This window comes from Lepidochelys kempii, chromosome 7 (assembly GCF_965140265.1).
Source record: "Lepidochelys kempii isolate rLepKem1 chromosome 7, rLepKem1.hap2, whole genome shotgun sequence".
Classification (NCBI taxonomy): domain Eukaryota; kingdom Metazoa; phylum Chordata; order Testudines; family Cheloniidae; genus Lepidochelys; species Lepidochelys kempii.
In genome coordinates this window covers 53,912,195-53,938,793 of record NC_133262.1, presented here as the reverse complement: position 1 = coordinate 53,938,793, position 26,599 = coordinate 53,912,195, and the positions used below count along the sequence as shown (strand labels likewise).

Genomic DNA, 26,599 nt, shown 5'->3' with positions numbered 1-26,599 from the left:
TAAACTGGAGTAATAGTAACAGGATGAAATTTAATAATGAGAAGTGTAAGGTGACGCATTTAGGGATTAATAACAAGAATTTTAGTTATAAGCTAGGGACGCATCAATTAGAAGTAACGGAGGAGGAAAAGGACCTTGGAGTATTGGTTGATCATAGGATGACTATGAGCTGCCAATGTGATATCGCCGTGAAAAAAGCTAATGTGATCTTGGGATGCATCAGAAGAGGTATTTCCAGTAGGGATAAGGAGGTCTTAGTATCGTTATACAAGGCACTGGTGAGACCTTACCTGGAATCAGTGTGCAGTTCTGGTCTCCCATGTTTAAGAAGGATGAATTCAAACTGGAACAGGTACAGAGAAGGGCTAGTAGGATGATCCGAAGAATGGAAAACTTGTCTTATGAAAGGAGACTCAAGGAGCTTGGCTTGTTTAGCCTAACTAAAAGAAGGTTGAGGGGAAATAGGATTGCTCTCTATAAATATATCAGAGGGATAAATACCAGAGAGGGAGAGGAATTATTTAAGCTCAGTACCAATGTGGACACAAGAACAAATGGATATAAACTGGCCATCAGGAAGTTTAGACTTGAAATTAGATGAAGGTTTCTAACCATCAGAAGAGTGAAGTTTTGGAATAGCCTTCCAAGGGAAGCAGTAGGGACAAAAGATCTATCTGGCTTTGATTAAACTCAATAAGTTTATGGAGGAGATGGTATGATGGGATAACATGGTTTTGGTAATTAAATATTCATGGTAAATAGGCCCAATGGCCTATGATGGGATATTAGATGGGGTGGGATCCGAGTTACCCAGGAAAGAATTTTCTGTAATATTTGGCTGATGAATCTTGCCCATATACTCAGGGTTTAGCTGATCGCCATATTTGGGGTCGGGAAGGAATTTTCCCCCAGGGCAGATTGGAAGAGGCCCTGGAGGTTTTTCGCCTTCCTCTGTAGCATGGGGCACGGGTCACTTGCTGGAGGATTCTCTGCTTCTTGAAGTCTTTAAACTACGATTTGAGGACTTCAATAGCACAGATATAGGTGTGAGGTTTTTTGCAGGAGTGGTGGGTAAAATTCTGTGGCCTGCGTTGTGTAGAAGGTCAGACTAGATGATCATAATGGTCCCTTCTGACCTAAATATCTGTGAATCTGTGTAGACAGTACATGACATCTAGTTAAAACCATTCACGAAAGAATCGTTATTGACTAAAAATTTCACACCATAGAATTTGTATCAATGGATATAAAACAGTATAAAAACATTTATACAAAAACGGTGATTGTTTACCTTTTGTACCTTTTTTTTCCTCCAAGTACCCTCTGCACATTCCTACTTGTGGGATCACAGCATCTGTGTCTCGAGTTCTTGGAATCTTGTGAGCAATGTCCATTTGAGCCACTCACTCTTCCCTCCCCAGGCAGGGTTTCAAGAGTGCAAAAAGGGGAGTGATCCCAACCACACTTCACTTCCTTCTAATCCCCAAAGGTCCAATAAGCTTAGATTACATGCAGTGTCCTCGATGCATCCCTCAACATATTTTTTTTCTTCTGCCTTTCAGGGACTATATTTTTGTAGTTTGTCAGTTAGGTAATCAGCTTTTCTTAAGAAAGAGAAGAAAAAGAAGTGGAGAGAAGGATGACCATTTGACACAGGTTTTGGCTGGACCTGTAAAAAGGAGAGACACACCTCATCTGACAGAGAGACTCTTCAAACTAAATCTGTCTATCTAGAAGCCAGCATCAAGTCTGGAGATAACCCACACCAGAATGGTTCTGTGCCTGGTGCAAGTGGAATGAAGGTCTTTGGATCAAACTTGGATGACCAAATCCTGTTTTAAGCATCCAGCACTGTTAACTCTGGAGAACCACTTGATAAAGTAGTTCTGTTTTCCCAGATCTGTCCAAGTTTGACTAAGTCTAGTGCTGAGGACCTGCCACCTTCACCTCTTGGAAACCACTTGGAAAAGTGGTTTTGTGCCCAACGTGATCTGCACTGAGCACCTCAGATCTCGATGCCTTGATCTAGTCAGGTTCTGAGGACCTAGCATAATTGATTCTGCTCTTAGCGTGAAGTTCCTGGATTCATCTGAGTTTACTAATGGTTCAGCACCACTGATACTGGAAAATCACTTGCTAAAGTGTTCGTGTTACATATGAGGGGCACTGAGGTCTATGGATTGACCAGTTTGACCAACTTCAGTCCTTAGGGTAGGGCACCATTGACTTTGAGCTCAGCATAACTGGAACCAAGCTCTCTAGATTGACCAAGTCTAGTGCTGTCAACTGCAGTTTCAAAAAGAGCAGATTCTCATCCTAGTTCAGGGTCCGGCCACTGTAACATACCTAGGGTACAATCCAGAATAATAAGTAACTGTGTCACTCCTCCCCTCTAACCTGGGGTGCCCTTTACATGGCTTTGCTGTTGTAGCCTCCAGTCTGGACTGCTCGCAAACAGCCTCCACCATGCAAGTGACTCTCAGCTATGTCTTTGTGTGTGCTGCAGCCAGCCAGCCACACCTTGGCTATTACCACCCTTGGTTATACTGCAGGGTAAACCCCAGTATTCTCCAAGTCTTAGATTTTCCACCAGAAATGTAGATCCTGTACTGCCTAGCCCTCTCCTGGACAGTACAAGTTCATATAAAATCTGTATTTCTTTAATAGATATATGTATATGTTATGTACACTTTTTACCCCACATGGAGTTTCCCAGGCACTTCAGTTTAAACACACTGGATTAGATAAAACAATAAAACATGTTTATTAACTACAGAGAGAGAGATTTTAAGTGAATACAAGTAATGAGGCATAAAAGTCAGAAATGGTTACAAGAAAAATAAAGATAAAACACAACTAATGCCTAACTTAACAAACTATGTTAAATTCAAAGCAAAATTTTTCTCACCACATGCTCTCAACAGTCTTACTGGCCAAACTTCTTAGACTAGGATCCCTTCTTCTGTTTAGTGGCTGCTTCCTTTGCCCATGTCTACACTAGAGAGCTTACAGTGGTACAGCTCTACTAATGCAGCTGTGCCGCTGTAAGGTCTCCCTTGTGGCTACTCTGCCGACGGGAGAAAGCTCTCCCATCAACATAATTAAACCCTCCAAGTGATGGAAGCCTCTCCAGCCAACCATTCGCACCATGGCACTGTCCACACCAGCACTTCTGTCAATGTAACTTATGTTACTCAGGGGTGTGGTTTTTTTCATAAGTTAAACCAACAAAAGTGCTAGTGTAGACGTAGCCTAGGTCCATTCTTGTGCAGTAAATCAATGGCTAGAGAAGGAAGAGAAGAGGATGCCTTAGGGTGTTGCCCCTTCTTTTTATAGTCCTGTCCCTCCTTTGAGAAGCATTCCTTACTTCCAGCTGGGAGTAAGGCGATAGGCAGTCTGTGTGAAAGGAAACTTCATGCTGTTTCTTTGCTAAGATATAGGTTTTTGCTCTTGCCTCTTTCCTGCCAAAGAATGGCCACTTAGCAGGTAATGATTCATCTGCCGTGTTTACAGCTGGCTGAGGTGTCAGCTTGCCCTTTGTCTCTGAGGAACTGGTTTGGCCATTCCCCACACTTCCCTGGAAAACATACTTTTGCATACATACATCCATTTTGCCATAATATTACTGATCAGCAAATTATGAGTTTTTAAATAACACCTCACAAGGCATCTGGCTTTTGGTGACTCTCTGGATTACCAAATTGCTGCTACAACTAGCTTCCAGTTCAGAATCAGTAGGGGGACTCTTTAGTGTCCCATTCCAGAGTGGCTCTAGTATGGAGGGGGCACCTATCCAAGGAGTCCTTGGGAGCAGTGCAGGGACTTCATCAGCACTGGTCCAGAGTCTGAAATTGGCTAGTGCCACTGTTGGTATTCCTGTGGTTCTGAACCTTTTCTCTGGGCCAGATACATCTGAGAACTTTCATGCTTTGCCTTTTCTGAGCACTTCTTTTGTTTTCATGGAGCATTTGTGCTTGGCACTTGAGAGAGCCTCAGTGGGGGAAAGGGGACACTACCAATAAAGCTGTATCATACATGTCTTTGGCCTCTCTGGCACAAAGGGTTCACCGGTTGCCTGACTATCCTAATTATTTTTCTCAGATGTTAGGGAATCCATGTGTATAGCTAGAGTTTGGTCCTCAGGAAATATGCATGTTGTTTCAGTCCTTGGAATTTACTATAAATAGTTCCCGTTCATCCCTCCAAAAAAGGTGGGGTCATTGGAGCTCTCCTTAGAGTCCAAACCTGCAACTTCCTGGTGTGAGTACAGATTCCTTACCAGTGCACCTTCTTGATGCAATGAACACCTGAGCCACAACGTCTCAGGACATTCAAGATGCTTACCTGTGAAAGACAAAACAGCTCCCTTACCATTTGCAGTGATACTCAACTTGTTTTTCACACTCTCCAGGACATCAGGCTCCACATGAGTTTATTGGAGCTAAGCCCTGTGATTAAATCCAGATCTGTCCCAATTCTGATGGACAACACCACACTAATGTATTACAGCAATTGACAAATGGCGGCTTGATCTAGGGTCAAGAAGTTTCCCTTTTCTGAGAATGCAGCGGCCATCTTTCCCTGGCAGATGAGAAATTGGATAACAGAAGGTTTTTGACCGAGCACAACTAACAATTAACTGGAAAAAATTCATCAGAGCAGCACAAAATGAAGTGGGCGTTTCACAGCCCTACCTTGCTTTTAACTTAGACTATCTTAAGGTGCATTTTTGTTGCTGTGTGAGCTTTCCACCCTCTGAGGCACAGGTCATCAATTTTTGCTCACTCTCCAATAACCAAATTAACGATGTGGTTGCTCTGTATACCATTGGAGCTGCTTGTGGTAGTTGCTTTGCCACAATGGCCATGGCAAAGGAAACTGGATTTTCCATTGCTGAGGGTGCTCTGGTGAGACAGGTACATTTGAGCTGCTCCATACATATTTCCTTCCTTCCAGCCCAGAGAATGAACAAGATACAGATCTAAAGGACTAATTGTCAGTACTTTTTCTGAATAGAATATGATGTATGATCTGCTGCATCCTCTCCCTTAATCCTGACTATGGTGGTATTCTGTGTCCATCCTACTCAGGCTATTACTTTCCTAAGCTTAATTCACATCCAGGAACTCCGATTCCATACTTTGGATATTCATGGATCTTAGATGTGGTCCTCTTAGACAATGATTGCATCTTCAAGTGCCCTCCAAAAACTAAGGGCATATGGGATGTAATTACTAAAAGATGTAGCCAGTTGTTTGACTACATTCATGGCTTTTTCTTTAAAATGTTCAAGAGATCAAATAACCAAGCTTAGCCAAATTTATTGTCTTAAGACACAATAGTACAATATGAAAAGGAAACATAAATATCCCCTTCTGTGGAGCAAATTCTTGCAGCACGTTCATTTTATGCAGAAGCTGTGCTTCAAAGATATGTATTTCAGCTAGTTGTATTTATAGTATGATTTTACAAGTTAAAAAACTCTTTACACACAAAATGTAAGTTTAACCCACTAGTTTGTGCCAGCTTTGTCCTTGGTACTTGTCTATAGTTTCCCATATCTAGTGTTGAATACTACATTCCACGTGTTGATGAGCTATGAAAGTATTCCCTATCTGTACTTGGTCAAAGCCAAAGATGCATAAATGCTTTGTACAAGTCTCCTATTTTCTAATGCAGCGGTTCTCAACCTTTAGTAACCCAAGGACCCCCATTTTGATTTAAATTTTTTCACTGACCCCCAAACCTCCCAGCTCATCCCCAGGCCCTACCCCCACTCCACCCCTCCCCCCAAGGGGAGGGAAGAGCATAATAAATTCACTTGACATAACTTCCCAACACCAATATATATAGTTTTGTTTTATTAATACCATACCTATTAATATGGTGTATTCTATGCTTAACTTTTATATAGTGGCTAACAGATGGCACTGGGGATCTTTCCATCAAAGCTCAGAGGTTGCCCAAATGCATCAGTTTGTGTATGACTGATGTTATGACAAGGGTGGTGTTCAGCCACCTGAAGGTATTAAAAGATACTCAGCTAGGCCTAATGTTGTTTACATAGCTTGTCTTTGCGTGATCTTAGTCAGTTTGGAAGGCTGCTATTTGAAGCTCTACATATGCTTTCAGGTGTCTTTTTTCAATTGTGGCCTGTCTGGGGAGAGTAAAAGATTGTAGTCACTCATGACATTGCATTCATTTTTGGCAAATTTGCAGTCCTTGTTAATCTAGAATTCTAAAGTCCTCCTTCCTCGAGCTGGTACTGCTCACTAAACTCCCACAAATAAGAATGTGCCGAGACCACTTGAAAAAATGCAGGTTACTTACTAGTAACGGGAGTTCTTTGAGATGAACCTCTGCACATTCATACTTCTTCACTCACCTTCCCCATTTCTTTGGGGTCTGAGTTTCACAATTCCTGAATTAGCAGAAGGAACTGAGGAGCAACTGGGGCTGCTACTCCTTTTAAACCTGTAGAACCCTGAATGGGGGCAAAGGAGGAGGAATAAGTCACCCCAATGGACACTGTTCACTAGAGATTCTGAAATCTTGTGATCAGATACTTTGATCCTGTAAGTGTGGCTGTGCAGGGGCTTGTCTCAAAGAACTCCGGTTATTGGTAAGTAACGTTCTTTTATGTCTATAGATATTCACTCTCTGTTTGAGCCAGGGCTGAGATAACTAATCATGTTCCACAAGTGCAGAGTCAGATCTTGAGTTTAATCTCACTTCTTTATTTCCCTCCACAGTCTCTGCAAACATAACTGTGAGGAAACTTCACACTGTAGCCAGCATGGGTCTCTCGAAAACGCCGACAGCAGAGATTGAGCACAATCTCTATGGAGCCATTGTCTCTCCTGTCTCCAAGGTAGCACCTAAAATGTTGTGTGGTTGTGGGGGAATTGGACATTCCAGCAGCAAGAAAAGTGGAAAAAATTCCATATGAGAGGCAGTAGTATCACTCATATTGAACTTTAAAGAGATTATTTTATGTAGTCCTACTTGGGATTGAGCATCAAGAAAGTGGGTGACTTGGGGTCAGTGTTACATTCTAAGTGGTGACCTCTTCAGGGATATGTGTCCTCACAGTTTCAGAGCTAGTACCTCTGATTATACTTTAATGGACTGCAGGGAACCATTTTGCATTGCAAGGAGATATTTTCCATTGCTAACTCCTAGGAATTGCCTCTTCATATTATATCAACTGCTTTTACACTGTCTCCTTTCTTGGATCATGTCATCTTGCATGTTTTGAAAGTAGAGGGTTTAATATAGTGTAATGTACAAATAATAGCTGACCCCTAATGCTCCTTGGTCCACTCGGAGTAAGAGAAGGTAGCACTACCTGCACTACAATCTGTCTTGTGCTGCTGTTTCCAGAACCTTTGGAGCACACATTCTAACTCACCTGAATACTGCTCAGTTTTCATACTCAATAGCTTTTCTCAGAGAAGCCAGTTAAATAATTAGCTGTAATATTTAGGTACCTATATCTGAAAGTATCTGGGCACTCAAGAAAAAAATGATTGAAAATGCAGTGTTCGCAAATAGAAGAACCTGTTTATCAAGCTGAGAGCAGAAGGAAAGAGGTAAAAAGAAGCAACAATTTCCCACTCCAACATAGAATAAACCACTTGCTAGCCACCAGCGATGAAAGGAAGCAAATAATCATGGTGAGAAGATTTGAGAAGGCTCCAAAACTCTTCAGATTATGTTTTGGGATAGTCATCAATTCCAGTCCTGCTTATCTCAGCTGCCATAATGGAGCACAAGGCAGCAAGCAGTCCTTTGGGTAGACTCATCCCATTAAGGTTTTAAATCCTGTCTTTAAGAAATTATAAGACATAGAATCTCAGTTGCACGTGTCTGCCAGTGTACATAATAAGGTGAAAAACTGATCATGAGGATACTATTTTTATTAATGAGAATTTAACAGACTCACTTGCTTTATGCTTTTGGGTTAGACCTGAATGAGGTCTAATGAATTCAATACTCCTGAGGCTGAGGGCATTCTGTGCCAAAAAATTAAAAATTCTGTGTACAATATTTTAAAATTCTGCAAAATTCTGCAGGTTTTATTTGTCAATAAATAAATGCAGAGACTCCAGCATGGCAGTGGGGAGCACAGGCCACTGGCTGCATGAAGGTGGGAAATCACCCTGCAGCCCCCCACCCCCAGGACACACACTCAGCGGTGAGGCTGCACCCAACCCTGACACAGCACAAAGCCTGGGCCTACCCCAGAAACACCAGGCACACCAGGTGTGGGGCAGGCAGGCTCAACCAGGCAGGATCCAAATGTGGAGGGGCTCAGTGTGGGGGGATCCAGGTATGGGGTGAGAAGATTCTGTGTGGGATAATCTGGATGCAGGCAGCTCAGTGGGGAGTCTAGGTGTGGGGGGATCCGGATGCACAGAGGTTCCAGGTGTAGGGGCAATGGGACTCTGCAGGGGCTTCTGGGTGAAGTAGTTGGGAATCAGCGGAGGGGTTTGGATGTGGGGGTCTCAGCGGGGGAGTTCAGGTGCTGGGGGAGTGGGGCACTGGGTGCAGCTAATTGAAGGTCAGTGGCATGGGGGTCTGGATGTGGGGGCTCAGGGTGGTGCAGGGGGTGGGGCATCAGGGTGGAGTTTGAGTGCAGGAAGCTCAGTGAGGGGTGGTCTGGGTGCCGGGGTGGGCATCAGGAGGCAGGGAGTCTGGTTGCAGGGGAGGCTCCAGATGCAGGGGTTGAGGTTCAGTGGGGTTTCAGGTATGGAGGACTAGGGGGAGGCTTGGCAAGGGTGTCTAAGTATGGGAGGTCTGGATGCACGGGGACTGGGTGGATGGTGGAGCAGCTCCCTGTATAGTGACCCCTCCGCCAACAGCTCAGGAGTGGTGGAGGGAGGATGCTGAGCTTCCTGGAGTTGGGGAAGGTTTCCGGGGGTGGGTCTGACACAGCCCCAGTCACTCCTTGCGGGGGAAGAGGAAGTTTCATCCTTTCCTGCCTCCAGCCCAGCCGGGACTAACAGCTGATCCCAGCTCAGGGTAGGAGCTGCTAGCTGGGGTGTCCCCAGCCCCACAATGATTTACCTCTCTGCCGGCTGCTGTGGGTGCCTGAAACAATGTACCTGCGCTGCTAGGGAATGGTGCACAACTGCTCTTGCAGCTTCCCTGTCAGAAAGTCATTTTTTTGCAGGGAAGCAAAGAAATCTGTGGGGGACATTAATTTTGCACATATGCAGTGGTGCAGAATTCCCGCAGGAGTAAGAAAAGGAAGGATTAATGTATTTCACTAAGTCCATCGTATTCTTATCAACTTCTTCTCCTGAATCACTGTTCAATGCAATTTTCCATGGAGAGATCTTTCTGAATGTGGTAACGTTGTCTGCAGGTTGCATATGCCAGAGGCCATAGCAGGGAGCCAGAAGAGGAGATGTACAGTGCAGAGAATTTCCGTCGCATTGCTCGCAGTCTCAGTGGGACAGTCATCACAAACAGGGAAGAGACCCTGGTCTCCTCTCATAGTTTTGTAAGTAGAATGAACCTCAGCATTGCAAAGAGATGACTGCTTGGGATAGAGTTGGGAGCTGCTTTTCCTCCTCCTTTCCCTCATCAACTCCACTAGCAAGTAGTAACAGGAAAGGCATGCAATTGAACACCATTGATACCAGTTCAGAAGGATGAAAATTTGTTCCAGTGAATCATTCCCTTTTTTCTCTGTTGGATGGAGAAGTCAGCTTTTATTTTGGAGTAACCAAATTGGCTGCTTTTAGAGTCACCACACCTAGAATTGTGCCAACCAAAGCTTGTGTATGTGTGCTAACAGGGCTAACCCTGGTAAAGGGACACAGTCAATCTGAAGTTTATCTATTCTGGATATTGACTAGCTTAAAAATTACAGTTTTTAATAGAGCCCCCATAAACAATATGGGCTGTGATTTAACAAAATAATTCTTTAACGGTATATATAAGGAAATTTTTTCTTCCTTGTTAGTGTTTATAAGGCATACCTTCCTCAAGAAATAGTGATTATACACAAAGTGCTGTTACTTGTACAAAGTAAACAACTTAAAAACAGAGAGAGACTGCTTTTCTCCATCATCTTTGTCAGTACTCTCAGGTTAGATGTAACAAATCTGAAACTTGAAAAATGTACCGTATTTTCAGGCAGAAGTTAAGTTGTTGTTTTTTCAAGTTGTGTCCTTTCAACTGATTAAGTAAAGTTCAGTTACTCTAACACTATTTTTTGTTTAACTTTTTTAAACCATGCTTGTCTATATTTCATTTCTGAACAAATTCTAGTGGAACTGGATGTAAGGTGAGGTGGGTGTTGGCTAGCTGACCCTCCTGCTCAAAGGGCAGGGAAAGTATGCTCCCTTGGTCAACATGCTTATTAAGGGAATGAAGACTGTTGCTGGGTCTAATTGCACTAAATAATGTTCCCCTTTCAGAGTTCCACCAAATTCATTTAATTGAAAAGCAGGGATTTTTATTGAACTGTAAGTCTGAGAAAAGCAGGAACAGATTGCTGTCAGTGTTTAGCTGGGTGATTTCTTTGAGGAGGAGAAAGTTTTAAGAGTATGAAGTAATGTGGTGTATTGGTTTTGTTCTGATTTTTCACTAGCCATGTTTAGACTTCTTCAAAGGAAAGCTAAAAGCATTAGCTTTGTTTGAAAGTAGCAGAATAAAAATGGGAGAGTTGAGCTGCAAATTCAGTGTTAAGCAAGGTTGAATGCTATAGCATGACTCAAGTTTTAGCTTTAGGCCTAGTCCAATCATACAAGTTTGACTAAAATTTTGTTTTCAAATCCATTTAATTAAACCAGTGCAACTTTCACTTGTAGGTAGGGCCTTATCCCAACCTTGCATTGATGCAAAAGCTCAAACTCCACTACCGTATTAGAAAGTTGTGCCCTACATCACTGTTTTGCTCTTAATAAAGCATATTTAGCAAGGGAGAGGCTTCAATAGTTTACATTTTCCTGGCATGTGTGGCCCAGCCCTTCAAAAGGTGATTAGGAAAGAGCAGATTGATTTTTTTTTTCTTGCACACGGTTATTGCTGCTGTTCTGAGTGAGATGCGAGTATGATGGTGGGGGGGTTTTCTGAGCGGGTATGTTGGGTTTTTATCTGATCTGTTTTTTCTGATCTGTTACCAAAGAACCTTTCTGGGGTGGGTATTGTTATCATCTATTTCTTTCTCTTTCATAGACAGATTCAGGTACTTGTTCTGGTGACTCATCCCTCTCTCCTTCCTGGATCCCCACCATGTTTTCTTGGTTGAGCCCAACTTTGTGTTTAATCATCATTTGTGGTTTCTTTCCTTTCTCATTTTGTCAAAAGGAAGCACCAAATGTGAGGAAAATGCCAAAGGAAACCACGCACCGTTCTTCCAGCTCCACTTCCCTCCCTTTTCCCCACGATCCTTCTGTGTTACCCTTTGATCCCCACCACTACCCAACCCAGATGCAGAACCTGTCCTATGATGTACTGATGCCTAGCATGGTGGGCAAGGCACGTAGACCATCAGGTAATCACAGGACTCTTCACCCTCCTGCATGATCAGAAATGCTGTGTGTGATTCTTTCCCTGCTGTTGCTGAAGGACAGCTCTTTGGATCTTGTCTGCCATAGTGATGGTTTTATCAACTGCCTGAATACCTTCAGAAATTTGGAAGGATAAATTGCCTTTTTTTCTTCACTGTCCCTTCTACACTGCTTTAATAATGCTGTGCTATATGGATATAATATAAAGGGGCAGTCTTTATGTTAGAGGTATGGCTGTTAAGTATTTCAATAGTTGTGGTAATGTTTTCATTACATATATACAGGAGGAGGTACCTGGCCAACAAAAGTGTCTGACATAACCCAGTGGAACTCTTCTTACTATTTTATATAGCATCTATAGCATCCTCTGGGGCACTTGGCATGGGCCACTGTCAGAAGACAGGATACTGGCTAGACGGACCTTTGGTCTGACCCAGTATGGCCATTCTTATGTTCTCATAACACACCATTCCTATTAGATTAATTATATTACGCTGTTTTTAACACAAGAAATGAAGCTATAAATGATGCACACATTCCTCAGAGATGACCCAAAGGTCCACCAAGTTTTTTTGTGTTTAACTGTGTTTGTGGGAGGGGTGCACAGTGACTGACTGAGGAGGAGCTGGTTATTAGTACTATGTTCTGTTATATAAGATACTTCCCTCAAAAATCACTTGTGTGTGAGATCTTTTGGAATTACAATCCTGTTGATGCTACAAATTCCTGCATGAGAGGTCACCATGAAAGTTATCCAGAAACCCTTAGAACATGTGTCTTTAATTTTCTTATTGGGCTCCTTCTCAGGTGACATTGAACATGTTACAAAAAGTGCTGACTGTTTAGGAAATCTGGTGTCCCATTAGTGTGTGTGACTGCACCTGCAGAAAGACAGGTTGGAGCTCTTTTCTGGGGGTGGGTTGAGCTGCAGAAGGAAAGTGAATACAAGGAGTGTGCTGCTCAGTTTTCACTCATTCCGAATCATAGGTCAGTCGGTGCCCTGTTTTAGGCTTGGTTCAGTTTACCCGTTCATATCAGCTGTGGGCCACAGTTAAAGAGGTTTTGAGAGGAAAATAAATTAAAATATAACTGACTGAACTCTTTCCCCCCTCTCCCCACAGGAGATCAGAAGAACGTCCAAAAACTTCTGGTTGTGCCTGACCGGGGTGAAACTTTCCAAGGTGAAGACCACCCAGGTATGGCACTGAGCTACAGGAGTCTCCCTTGCACACAGAAATGCTCTTCTTCCCAAGGTCAGAGACCTCTTGTTGACCAGCATGTGGAAGGTGGAGCATCAAGGATCTCTGGCCATCGGCTTCAGATGAGCCACAATGCCAGACAAACAGCAACACTGCCAGACAAACGAACATTGCAGTTGGGATACACTGCCCAGCCAGACAAGGGGTTACAGGAAAGCTTCCTCCAGCAGCCCTCCCAACACCAAATGCACGAGTCCTATGCCATCAATTGCAGGCCACGTCCTAGCACAGACTACAGTACCTTCAGAGTACCACAGGGGCTTTCTTGGGACCCTGTTGCCTCTCAGGGTTGCCCTGTGCCTCCCTCGCGTACTAAGGCCCCTGGACCAAGGAGAGTAGATATGCCCCCAGAAGAAGACTGGCGTCAGAACAGCTTTACCCCTCAGCCTGGTGGCCGGAGAACACTACCAGTGCACATGGTGGATGGGACTTTTTCTTCTGCTTCTGAGGTGCACCAAAGGATGATGGCCCGAGCAGCAGCTGCTCCTGCCACCCTGCAGAATAGCGGCTGGTGAGGTCTTGTTCCACTCAATGTGTTCCCAGCATTGATCAAACCCCCTTGTGAGCAGACTGTCTGAACTGTAACTGTTGCTGAGGTGCAGTTAATAACAAGGCAGCTAACTGTTCAGTCTGTAGCTCTACTAGTCGTGTCTTAAAACATAGCTATACGGTATGTGGGAACTAATTGCACTGTATTTCTTTTCCTGTATTGCTGAACTGCTGTCTCTGTGGGGAGCTCTCAGCTATTCCAATCCCAGCCCCTCTCAGCAGTACACGCTATAGTCAATAGTAGGTATAAGGGGCACTGGCTGTGGATAAGCTCACGGGTGCACATTTATTTTGAAGAAAGATGTACCATTAGCAAAAAGGACCACTCTTTAAAGGACTCAAGCATGAAACGTAGTTCTGCTAAATTCATTGCATACAAAGCCAATATGCTATTTTCCGTTTGTTTTTTTCTCCACCTCCCTCTTGTGTTCCTTACTGGGGGAAAAACTGATCCACCTTCCAGGTTCCAGCAAATCTAAACATGACAGGACTGGTGGTAAGTGAGGCAAACCCAACATTCAGTTGTGCTGAGACTTCAAGCACAGGCCACAGCTGTAGTTGCTACTGAGGAAGGGGGAAGGAGACATTGCCCCAGAGTATACCAGAACTTTCCCCACTTCCTTCAGGCAAACTAACAATGCTTCAAACAGAAACGACTGTTAATGCTGCACGCTTAATTACACCAATGTAAACACAGAATAAGTTTAGCTATTTTAGGGTCAAACATACTTGCTTTTGTAAGTATTTTTCAAATAAATCTATGGAATAGTTCTATTTAATTTCCTGTGTATGAATCATCTTCATTTTTTATTTGGTTTTACTCAGCGACTGGCCTGAAAGCTCTGATCTGTGTTTTTTAATACACTAAGTGGAATAATAAAAGCTACATATAAATTTGTTTTCAATGTTGTAGCTGTATTGATCTGAGGATATGAGACACACAAGATGAGTGAGGTAATCTCTTTTTCCAGACCTGAAGAAGAGCTCTGTGTAGCTCAAAAGCCTGTCTCTTCCACCAATAAAAGATATATTACCTCACTCACCTTGTCTCTCTCATTCATAAAGGTAATTCATTAATAATGGTAATTTATTAACAAATCATTTATAAAGAAGCACTTGTAATTAGAGCAGAGGTCTGAGTCAGGAATCCAGTATTCTGTTCCTGACTCTTCCAATTCCACTCGCTTGCTTTGTGGACTAGTTGCTTCGCCCCTCTGCGCTTCACTTTCCCCTGTAAAAATGGGGTACCCTTTCTCTCTGGAAAGGTATTTTGAGATATCTGGATGAGAAAAATGTAGGACATGTGCACATTAGTATTGTACACAGTCAAGCTCTTTTTAGTCTCCTACAGAAGGGTCATCTAGAAATGGTCAGTCTAGGTCAACAGCTCGACTGAGCCACTGATGATGTCGCACAGAGCGAGCTCACCTAGTTGTCAATAGTATAACCAATGTCTAATTCAGGCTGGCCTGCCCAGGCCTTACATTCACACAAAGAAATCAAAAAGCTGGCACAGTAAGGTCAGCAACAGGCCCTGGCCAGGCCTGGATTTTTGTGTTAGGGTAGAGGGAAGAGCCTTCCTCCTCCTCTGGCTACACCCCGCAACTGCCATTTTGTAGAGGCAGCAGCCCTTTTTTTTTTTATGTGCCCCGCTGGGCCCATATTGGCTGCTTCTTGCTCCTAGCCGTCTAACCATTGGAGGACCAAGTATTGTTGATTCCATCAGTGGTTGACCCTGGAAGGCCTTTCTGGGCAGCCCGGGATGTCCAAAAATTACTGCCTTTCTCTTCCTGTAGGGAAGCTTCCTAGGGCAGGTTGCACCAAGGCAGCAGGGTCTCCAGCAGGGGGCAGCGAATGCCTGGTGCATCCTGTCACATACCTTCCCTGGCAGAATGGGCTTGGGGGTTCCATCTTCACATCACACATTCTAATGTCTCCTCCTGCCCAGGAAAAGAAATCTGCGTTCTCATACTGTAGTACTAGGGAAGCACAGAGATCCAGCGCTGAGTATCATCACCTTATGTCCTTCATTGCCTGCACCCACTGTAATATGGCAGTATGGTCCATTATTACATAAAACAGGACTCCTGCTACCATCACAGCCCACCTTATAACCCAATATTCTTTCTCTATGGGGGAATCTTTTGTCTCTCACTTTTGGAATTTTCTGCTCCATTCCTTGGACGTTTTGTGATGATACAGCTCCTAGGCCCACTCAATGCATTGGTTTGGAGAGTAAATGGTAATAAAAAATCTCTGGGCCACCACAGAATGTCCCTGATCTTTTGAAAGATTTCCTCACACGGCCTTATCTGCTGCTTCGGCTATGTCTTTGTGGGGTCCGTCAAAGGTGAAAAGCGGGGTATCAAATGGCAGTAATAGCTTACTAAGCCTAGGAACACCCACACTTGTTTCTTCATTTTGGAGGTAGGGGTTGTCTTCAGTTTCTCTGTCTTGTCCTGAAGAGGCTGGATTTGGCCATTTCCCATGAGATATCCAGGATATCTAGTTTCTTGCAGGCCAAATTATTGCGTGGTTGGAGATGATATAACAAAGGCAGATGTGTGTTACAATAGGTGTGAATTAAAAGTTGGACTTTAAATCCAATTCTTCCCCCCCTCACCCTCCAAACAGTCACTGGAAAGCATAGACTGCATTTTAGTGCCCTCTACTGCTTCATTTTAAAAGGTACTCATTGTATTACCATTGTGTCTAGAATCTACTTGTTTGTTTAGCTTAGTCTAGTATCTTCGTTATTCTTGTTTAGTGTCTTAATTTTCATTCCCATCTCTCTCTTCTCAGGATTATACTAAACACAGAGGTCATATTTATCAATATTTCTGCTGTCTGAGAGTTTGGGAGACCTATTTTTTCTCTTGTATCTAAATATTTGCCATCGTAATGCCTCTTTGATGACAATAACTACATTTGGAGGTTGTGTCTCATGTAGCCAGTCACATTTTTCTGTAGTATGCTCCTCTGTTAACATCCATTTACAAAAAATAACCCCTTCATTTGGGTAGCATGTCAATTTAATGATCTGTATGTTTTAATAGCACCACTGAGAACTTTGTACTAATCTGTAAATCCGTTGAACATTGGCTTAAGCAAATACTTGATTGGGATTTCATCATTAGTGTCATGCATTGTACACATAAAAAGCCAGGTCCTCTGGTGCAGGTCGGGCATCTTGAGCTGCACTGCTGGCAGACTCTGGCTATAGAGCTGGCGTATCCCTCTGCGGGAGTATCACTCCAGTGCAAGGGGAATCTCCTGCTGGTGTAGAGCTGGCAGAGAGGCTCCTACCCCAATCCCCCTTAACCTGCTGTTGGGGATGAGGATGGGGTAAATCCAAAGAAATGCACATTGAAAAACATAATTCCAGCTATACATATATTATGATGGGGTCTAAATTGGCTGTTACCACTCAAGAAAGAGATCTTGGGAGTCATTGTGGATAGTTCTCTGAAAACATCCACTCAATGTGCAGCAGCAGTCAAAAAGCAAACAGAATGTTGGGAATAATTAAGAAAGAAAATATCCTATTGCCTCTGTATAAAACCATAGTAAGTCCGCATCTTGAATACTGTATGCAGATGTCACCCCATCTCAAAAAAAGACATACTGGAAAAAGTACATAAAAGGGCAACAAAAATGATTAGGGGTATGGAACAGCTTCCATATGAGGAGAGACTAATAAGGCTGAGACTTTTCATCTAGGAAAAGAGATGACTAAGGCAGGATATCATAGAGGTGTGGAGAAAGTAAATAAGGAAGTGTTATTTACTCCCTCTCGTAACACAAGAACTAGGGGTCACCAAATGAAATTAATAGGCAGCAGGTTTAAAACAAACAAAAGGAAGTATTTCTTCATACAGCTCAGAGTCAATCTGCAGAACTCTTTGCCCGAGGATGTTGTGAAGGCCAAGACTAAAACAGGGTTCAAAAAAGAACTAGATAAGTTCATGGAGGATAGGTATGGGGTTGGGACCAATCCATGGTCGTGGTTTCAGCCCCTTGGTGCCTTTAGCAGCCAGAGGAAGTTACTGCAGCCCCAGGAGAAGGTGAACACGAAGGTAAGCTTTATACCACCTTTGCACACATACACCCCCACCCTTTGTTGTGTGCTTCAGTCAGACCTCAGGTTCTGGCTCAGACAGTTTAGGGTCAGCTGTCTGAAAAACACAATCTACCAAGCAAAACTAGGAGACGAAGATCATCTTTCCAAATAGTCGTTCGCAGTACGCTGTATTTGCAAATAAAAAGGAAAAGTTTGTTCCATGTTTTTTCTCCTGTCAACTCAAAAGCGAGGAATACTCCTGCTTTGTCTCAAAGCCATGAAGAGCAACAGCTTCTGAATTGGTGCAATTTGTTTTAAATCATACCAGTGTTTATAGTGCCCAAATTGTTTTGTTTTATCTACATATGGAAAATATCCCTTCATTCTTCCTCAGTCATGCTTGAAGGTACCTGATTTCAAAATTGGATGAAAAAACCTATTATGTGTGTTTATTACTCTTTGGGAAATTGATAATTTATTAACCTGAACTAGAGGGCTGAAATGAACAAACAGGGATTCCAACAGTGCCTTAGTATATCTGAGTCACACACAAAGAACCTGAAATGGATTTAATAACATAAATTTACAAGGGGAAAAGCAGTACTTCCTCTCTTAAAGTGGCACTCAATTCCACAAAACGCTTCATTTGGAAGTCATGCTGTTTGATGATCTGACCGTCTTAACATCACCTGAAACACAATTCAATTGACATAATTTCAATTGAGTATAAATCCTTTGAACATTGTTATCAAGTGTTTGAGTTGGGCATGAACACCTGCAGATTAATTAGTGGTCTCTCATTAGCTTGACTGTGGCTCATACTCCAGCCTGAGTCAAATGAAGTAAAAATCTTAAATGAACCAAACTGTACCACAGAATCTCTATGGATAGTAATTCTATGCTTGAATAGTAAGAATATAGCAGTAGGGATATACTACCAACCACCTGACCATGATGGTGATAGTGACTGTGAAATGCTCAGGGAGATAAGAGGCTATAAAAATTAAAAAATGAGTAAGAATGGGGGATTTCAACTATCCCCATATTGATTGGGTACATGTCACCTCAGGACGGGATGCAGGGATAAAGTTTCTTAACACTTAAATGACTGCTTCTTGGAGCAGCTAATCCTGGAACCCTCAAGAGGAGAGGCAATTCTTGATTTAGTCCTAAACTGAGCACAGGATTTGGTCCAAGGGTGAATATAGCTGAACCGCTCGGTAATAGTGACCATAACATAATTAAACTTAACATCCCTGGGGAGTGCGGAGGACACCAAAGCAGCCCAACACAGTAGCATTTAATTTCAGAAAGAGGAACTACACAAAAATGAGGAAGTTAAAAGGTAATTTAAATTAAAAGGTAAAGTGCCAAAAGTGAAATTCCTACAAGCTAGATGGAAACTTTTTTAAGACACCATAATAGAGGCTCAACTTAAATGTGTACTCCAAATTAAAAAAAACATAGTAAGAGAACCCAAAAAGTGCCACCGTGGCGAAACAGCAAAGTAAAAGAAGCAGTGAGAGGCAAAAAGGCATCCTTTAAAAAGTGGAAGTTAAATTCTAGTGAGGATTTAGAAAATAGAAAGGAGCATAAACTCTGGCAACTGAAGTGTAAAACTATCATTAGGAAGGCCAAAAAAGAATTTGAAGAACAGCTAGCCAAAGACTCAAAAAGTAATAGCAAACATTTTTTTAAGTACATCAGAAGTAGGAAGCCTGCTAAACAACCAGTGGGGCCCCTGGACGATCAAGATGCTAAAGGAGCACTCGAGGATTATAAGGCCATTACAGAGAAACTAAATTAATTCTTTGCATCAGTCTGAACAGCTTTTGATGTGAGGGAGATTCCGAAACCTGAGCCATTCTTTTTAGGTGACAAATCTGAGGAACTGTCCCGGATTGAGGAGTCATTAGCAGAGGTGTTGGAACAAATTGATAAACTAAACAGTAATAAGTCACCAGGACCGGATGGTATTCACCCAAGGAAGGGTGAATTCTGAAGGAGCTCAAATGTGAAATTGCAGAACTACTAACTGTGGTATGTAACCTATCATTTAAATCAGCTTTTGTACTGGATGACTGGAGAATGGCTAATGTGACGCCAATTTATTAAAAAGGCTCCAGAGGCAATCCCAACAATTACAGGTCAATAAGCCTAACTTCGGTACCGGGCAAGCTGGCTGAAACTATAGTAAAGAACAGAATTATCAGACAAATTAACAGAGTTTGTTGGGGGAAGAATCAACATGTTTTTTGTAGCTGGAAATCATACCTCACCAATCTACTAGAATTCTTTAAGGGGGTCAACAAGCATGTTGACAAGGGGGATCCAGTGGCTATAATGTACTTAGATTTTCAAAAAGCCTTTGACAAAATTCCTCACCAAAGGCTCTTAAGCAAAGTAAACTGTCATGGGATAAAAGGGAGAGTCCTCTCATGGATCAGTAACTAGTTAAAAGGTAGGAAACAAAGGGTAGGAATAAATGGCCAGTTTTCAGAATGGAGAGAGGTAAATAGTGGTGTCCCCCAAGGGTTGGTGCAAATCCCGTGCTATTCAACATATTCATAAATAATCGGGGGAAAAGGGGAAAGCAGTAGGGTGGCAAAATTTGCAGATACAAAACTACTCAAGATAGTTAAATCCAAAGCTGACTGTGAAGTGTCACAAAGGGATCTCACAAAACTGGGTGACTGGGCAACAATATGACAGATGAAATTCAATGTTGATAAATGCAAAGTAATGCATGTTGGAAAACATAATCCCAACTATACATATAAAATGATGGGGTCTAAATTAGCTATTATCACTCAAGAAAGAGATCTTGGAGTCATTGTGGATAGTTATCTGAAAACATCCACTCAATGTGCAGCAGCAGTCAAAAAGCTAACAGAATGTTGGAAATCATTAAGAAAGGGATAGATAATAAGACAGAAAATATCATATTGCCCCTATATAAATCCATGGTATGCCCACATCTTGAATCTGTGTGCAGATGTGGTCACCCCATCTCAAAAAAGATATATTGGAACTGGAAAAGGTTCCGAAAGGGGCAACAAAAATTATTAGGGGTATGGAACAGCTTCCATATGAGGAGAGATTAACAAGACTGGGACTTTTCAGTTTGGAAAAGAGACGACTAAGGGGGGATATGATAGAGGCCTAAAAAATCATGATTGGTGTGGAGAAAGTAAATAAGGAAGTGTTATTTACTCCTCAAGCACATAACTAGGGGGTTACCCAATGAAATTAATAGGCAGCAGGTTTAAAACAAAGTTTTTCTTCAAACAGTCAAAGAGTACCACAAGTTGCCAGAAGATGTTGTGAAGGCCAAGACTATAACAAAGTTCTAAAAAGAACTAGATAAATTCATGGAGGATAGGTCCATCAATGGCTATTAGCCAGGATGGGCTGGTATGGTGTCTGTAGTCTCTGTTTGCCAGAAGTTGGTAATGGCTGGCAGGGGATGGATGGTTACCTGTTCTGTTCATCCCCTCTGAAGCACCTGGCATTGGCCAGTCAGAAGATAGGATATTAGGCTAGATGGATCTTTGGTCTGATCCAGTATGCTCTAATATGAGTGAGGCGAGAGTAGCCCTGTAGCAGATGGAACTAGGATTTGGGCAGGTGGATCCTGAGGAGAAGGCTTAAACTGAGAATTCACATGGTTATAAGGGAAAGACTTTTCTCCCAGGAGGGCTGATATTTTTTTTACTCTAAAAGGTGTGTAGCCTTTGCCCTACTCTATAATAGGATTTCATTACTAAAATCTCCCACTTTTTTTACCACTGGATGTAAGGAGATTAAAATGGATGGGGTTTGTTAATTTAAAAAAATTAATTTTGAGTTTAGATTTTAAAATGTTTTCTTTTCAGGCCTCCTAGAAATAGTCTGCGCACATTCACCAAACATGCTATGTAATGTGCTTCCTTAATGTGGTTATAACACAATATAGTCCCATCCATGAAGGGAAAACTAGACTGTATTAAAATAGAACTGTAACTGGGGCCGTAACAGCAAGAACTGGTGTCGACACTCCCCTAGGCTACTACTGAGTATGGGGGCAAGGAATTACCTACCACAAGTCATGGGAACTGTGCTTGAATCCTGCCAAGCAGTAACTGTGTTCAAACATAATAGTTCTTTGAATGATTCACTTCACTCTTGTTGTGTGCGCACCCTAAGCACAGTTGCTGGAAAGGGATACCCTTTTTCCCTCAGTGGTACCCATTGGGGTGACTCAAGCGGCCTCTGGTGCCACATGCTCATACCTCTGACTCTGAGAATGAGTCCCTGTCCCATGACCATGGAGGTGTGGTTCCCACTAGTGCTGGAGACCAGTGCCGTGGTGAAGATGCCCTCACTGAGGCCATCATAGCTGATTTCTCTTTTGATGGTTCTAAAGGGCCTGCTGCTGAACTGTTACTCGCACAGTTTAGGGCTCTCACCCCCCTACCATCTCTTTTGGGTACTGAGGAAGTAAGGGACCCAACTTTATTGCTCTGTAGGCTCAGGGCTAACATCCATTCCCAGTGGACTCAGGGCACTGTGGGTCTCCGGGGCCTTTCCCAGTGAACAAGCCTTACACGGTAATATCCTTAAACCTCTATTTACTAAAAACTGATCAACAGAATACACATGCTAAACATACAGTACTCACCACTCCCGATAAGGCAGATGAATTTTTCTTCAGGGCCAGTCAAGAATAGATCTGAGGACCCTGCTTCTGCACAGTATGGTTGGCAAGGTGTTGAGGTCTGGCAACTCTGATCTTGGGCTGTGTCCTGGAGTTAAGTTCCAAGGAGCTTCATATTTTACACACATTATATAGGTAAAACCACAACTATTTTATCTGTACCTTAATGTATCACATTTCTAAGAACCTTCAAACAACACATATCAACCAATCATATGCAAGTTCCCTTGTGTCTTATGTTTCGTTATTACTTTACGTATTAAAGCTTATCTTTGTGACTTTGGTTTTTCAGATGGTCAATACAAGACATTTCCAAGGTTTATCTAATCAGTTCTTGGGTTTCTCCGGCCTCTCCCTAAAATTCCTTAGCATTAGTTTATCTTTCCATGGGACTGTTGGTGGGTACATTCCTGAGGTGGGAGTGATTTATCAGCAGTGGAACGTTTTGTTTTTAATAATTTAGTGAACTACCATCAGGTTTCACTTGTAACAGAGGGGGTCAGGGCGGGTAAGTTGTCATGGCTACGGAAGGATGACCTGAAGCAATGCACTCTGTCCTCTCCCAAAGCACGGATACTGCAGGTGGTACTGGTACTGACAGCTCTAGAAGGTCTCTGGCTGCAGCAAACGCCTCCCACGTGGTCAGCATCAGGATAGTATTGGCACCACGCTGAATCACAGATGTATACAGTTCCTCTGGTACCAGACTTAATGGTGCCTGCATAGGTGCTGGGAGTCAAGGGTGCCAACTTCTGCAGTACCGAAGCAGAGGAGTGGCCTAACTAGGGTCCCACTCTACTCTGGCCCCATGCCTGGCCATTTTCAGTGCTAGGGATTGACCCTTCTCGCCCGACGGTTTCTTGTGCCTTTTCCTAGGCACTAGGGACAATGATCAGTGCTGGGGCTCCACTATGGTACGAGGAGCACTCCTTACTGACACCAAGGTACGCTGCCGAATCTGACCAGCCTGGATGATGAGATGGAGGACTCAGTGCCACCTGCATGAGCAAAACATAGCCTGGCCTCCTGGTCCTTTTTCATGTGAGACTTAAAGTCTCTGCAGATCTGGCAGCAATCCCCAAAGTGAGCGTCTCCTACGCACTTCAGGCAACTTGAGTGCAGGTCGCTTGGGGGCATAGCCCTATTGCAGGAGGCGTAGGGCTTGGATATTGTCAATTTTCTTTTGTTCAAAATAGTTGGGATTTAGGAAGTTCCCAGCACCAGTCTGTCCCATAGAGCTATGAAAAGGGAAGACTGACCAGCAGATTGTGGCATATGTGGTCTTGTTTATAGATCCATTTTAATATATTTTTGTTCATGCCACTAGTATGAGTATAAATGTGCCATTGTAAAGTAAACTGTACAGAGACACTGCTCATGTACCTTTGGTGTGAAGAGAGACATTTGGGCAAACTGTGTAAAAGTCAAGTAAGTATTTAGACCAAATGGGACAAAAATAAACATGCTTGTTTTTATACTAGGTTCCTTCAGAAAATCTCTCACAAATGCTTTACCACTGGTATAGGACCACTTAGGTCTGGTCTACAGTACACAGGTCAACCAAAAGCAGCTCACCTCAACCTAATTATGTCAGTGTCTACACTGCAGCCTTGTCCCACTGATGTAAGTGCCCTACTACAGTTACACCAACATAATAACTCCACCTCCACAAGAGGCATAGCACTTATGTCAGTGTAGTGAGGGCAATGCTCAGACATGGTTACTTACGTCAGCGGTTGGCTGTCTTGTCAATTTCAGGGCTATGCGACCAATACTCCTTGTTTCTAGCCGGGCTGTACCCACCTGGCTCCCCACTCAAGGAGTCAAGAAGCCTGGGCGGCTAGCACTCCACTCCCAGCAGGGAGGCAAGAAGCCCGAGCAGAGCTGAGAACCCTGGCTCTCAGCCCCCCACACTGCCTCTCTTCAACTGGTGGAAGCACTCCTGGTGAGGACACACCACTCACAGAAAGAGAGTAGTGTGGACATCAGCCATCACAGTAATTACGGCGGGGGCTGTAAGTCGACCTAACATAGGTTGACTTAAGTCTGTAGTGTAGACATGCCCTCACTGGGATCACTTATGTAGACAAGGGTCACATGTCACTCCACTGTTTTTAACAAGACCCACTTTGAGCAAGTTTAGACATAGTGGTAAAACACCATCTGTTCTCTTTCTATACTAGTGTCTCTGTAGTTGCTACCACTGGTGGAGTTGCTCTGATATTAATGCAATGGTGGAGATTTCCTCAAAGTCTGGTGAAGACACAACCTAGGTTTAAATAACCATTAGTTCCAAAGCGCATTGAATAACACTGTCTTGGTGCAGCTGCGCACAATGACTTGACAGGCCCCTGTACTAATGCACATCTTCATTTATATACTGAAACCCTTCCCCTTCCACATCTTCAATGCAACGTATCCTTCAAAAACTTAAAAAATGAAAATCTAACTAAGAAATACAAAGATCATTCTACACCTTTGATAGTGATGATAAACCAGACACAAACAGAAACACCCCCACTAAGATTAGCTGAACATTCACTTCAGAACAGTGGTCCCACCAAAATTCTGCTAGTAAACGGCTTTGCTGGAGCATTCATGGAAGTCATACAAAGGGATATAAACACAGTTAAAGCAAGCTGAACATTTTTATTTAGGCAAAATTTTAACAATTTTTTAATATTCAATCATGTGAGCACATTACTATACCTTACCATATAAAGCACAGAATAGCCAAGTGACTTTTAAATAACTAGTTTAATCATACCAGGTTTCTTTTGAATTTGTGGTTGTTTAGTTGAAGTACAGACTTGAGAAATCTTATCAATTTATTCATTTTATTAAGCAAAATAGAATTTGAAATTAAATATAGAAAGTGAAATGAAGATGGTTATATGATACCTTTTACAAAGTTAAAATAAATTACTTTAACCTAGGATGTTAAACTTAAAGTAATAGCTCAAATCACAAATAAATCAAAGTCTTTATTTTGATGTTAAATAAATTTATTCTAAATCTGAGCTTTTGTGGAGAATTGATTTTGAAATCAGTATGGAACTAAGGATTCTTATCAGTTTGTTGATCAAGCTTTTATCAATCAAATATGATGGGACTGTCAATAAAAAATAATTCTGAACGTTGGAATTAAGAAATGTATACTACTACTTAATTACTGAAAATTCAATTCAAAATTGCCTTTCTAAACAATAATGTGTAGCCACCAGATCTCACTCTCTCTCACACACACACACATACACACACACAGAATTTCAAGAGAAATTAGTAGGTAATGCCAAGTAACCTGCAACCCTATCCTTAAAGTAACTTAAGAGTGTATAGTAAACTATCTAAATGTTACAGCAATATTGTGCTTTTTAGTTTGACTTATAACTAAGTAATTCAAGCTTCTTTCTCGTGTCTGATAGCAGCTGGGTTTGTGTGGCGTCACAAATAATGTGCTGTCTGAAAAGATCTCTAGGTTCTGTTTGCTGTAGATCTACGTGTTTCCTTTCACCTATTTTTTATTGGATGTAAACAATTTGCTATTTAAACAGTGTTGTGCTGAAATAGTGTAATAAATTTTCCAGCCTCAGTACTCTTAACCATGTATTGACTGAAAATTATTTCCAGACAGGTAGAGTTAAACTTGTTAGTCAAACACAAGTTCATAACACATAACTAAGTCACAATTTTGATAACTCAGATACATACTTTCTCAGAAGTATTTAATATAGACTAACCAAATAAAAGGAAAATACGTGTATTAAGTCTTTGTTACTTATCAGGTGAAACTGGCTCATACAGTAACTAAATTCTCCAGCTCGCTTTGGTAGTTTGCAACAGCCGATCTCTCAAGATGGATGAAAGCTTCAGTTTAAGGTGGTATTTCAGCTGTAGTTTTGTTCTGATATTTCTGTCGTCTTCCCTTAGCCCTGGTCTACACTAGGACTTTAGGTCGAATTTAGCAGCATTAAATCGATGTAAACCTGCACCCGTCCACACAATGAAGCCCTTTATTTCGACTTAAAGGGCTCTTAAAATCGATTTCCTTACTCCACCCCTGACAAGTGGATTAGCGCTTAAATCGACCTTGCCGGCTCGAATTTGGGGTACTGTGGACACAATTCGATGGTTGGCCTCCGGGAGCTATCCCAGAGTGCTCCATTGTGACCGCTCTGGACAGCACTCTCAACTCAGATGCACTGGCCAGGTAGACAGGAAAAGAACCGCGAACTTTTGAATCTCATTTCCTGTTTGGCCAGCGTGGCAAGCTGCAGGTGACCATGATGGAGTCCCAGAATCGCAAAAGAGCTCCAGCATGGACGGAACAGGAGGTACGGGATCTGATCGCTGTTTGGGGAGACGAATCCGTGCTATCAGAACTCCGTTCCAGTTTTCGAAATGCCAAAACCTTTGTCAAAATCTCCCAGGGCATGAACGACAGAGGCCATAACAGGGACCCGAAGCAGTGCCGCGTGAAACTGAAGGAGCTGAGGCAAGCCTACCAGAA

At 42.5% G+C, this 26,599-nt stretch overlaps 1 protein-coding gene across 19 annotated transcripts in view; it reads left to right on the top strand.

The window, feature by feature from the left end:
• Positions 1 to 14,112, top strand: part of USP54 (ubiquitin specific peptidase 54) — a 278,081-nt gene extending 263,969 nt beyond the window's left edge. For 14 of the 19 annotated variants that reach the window (XM_073352837.1, XM_073352836.1, XM_073352834.1 and 11 more), the window contains 4 exons: positions 6,753 to 6,871; positions 9,371 to 9,508; positions 11,323 to 11,509; positions 12,647 to 14,112. In XM_073352837.1, the coding sequence (XP_073208938.1) occupies positions 6,753 to 6,871; positions 9,371 to 9,508; positions 11,323 to 11,509; positions 12,647 to 13,299 (1,097 nt within the window). In that variant the 3' untranslated portion in view covers positions 13,300 to 14,112. Of the gene's footprint in view, positions 1 to 6,752; positions 6,872 to 9,370; positions 9,509 to 11,322; positions 11,510 to 12,646 lie in introns of those variants that run through there. The other 5 variants (XM_073352843.1, XM_073352847.1, XM_073352853.1 and 2 more) reach the window with 5 other exon arrangements.
• Positions 14,113 to 26,599: the final 12,487 nt, after the last annotated feature.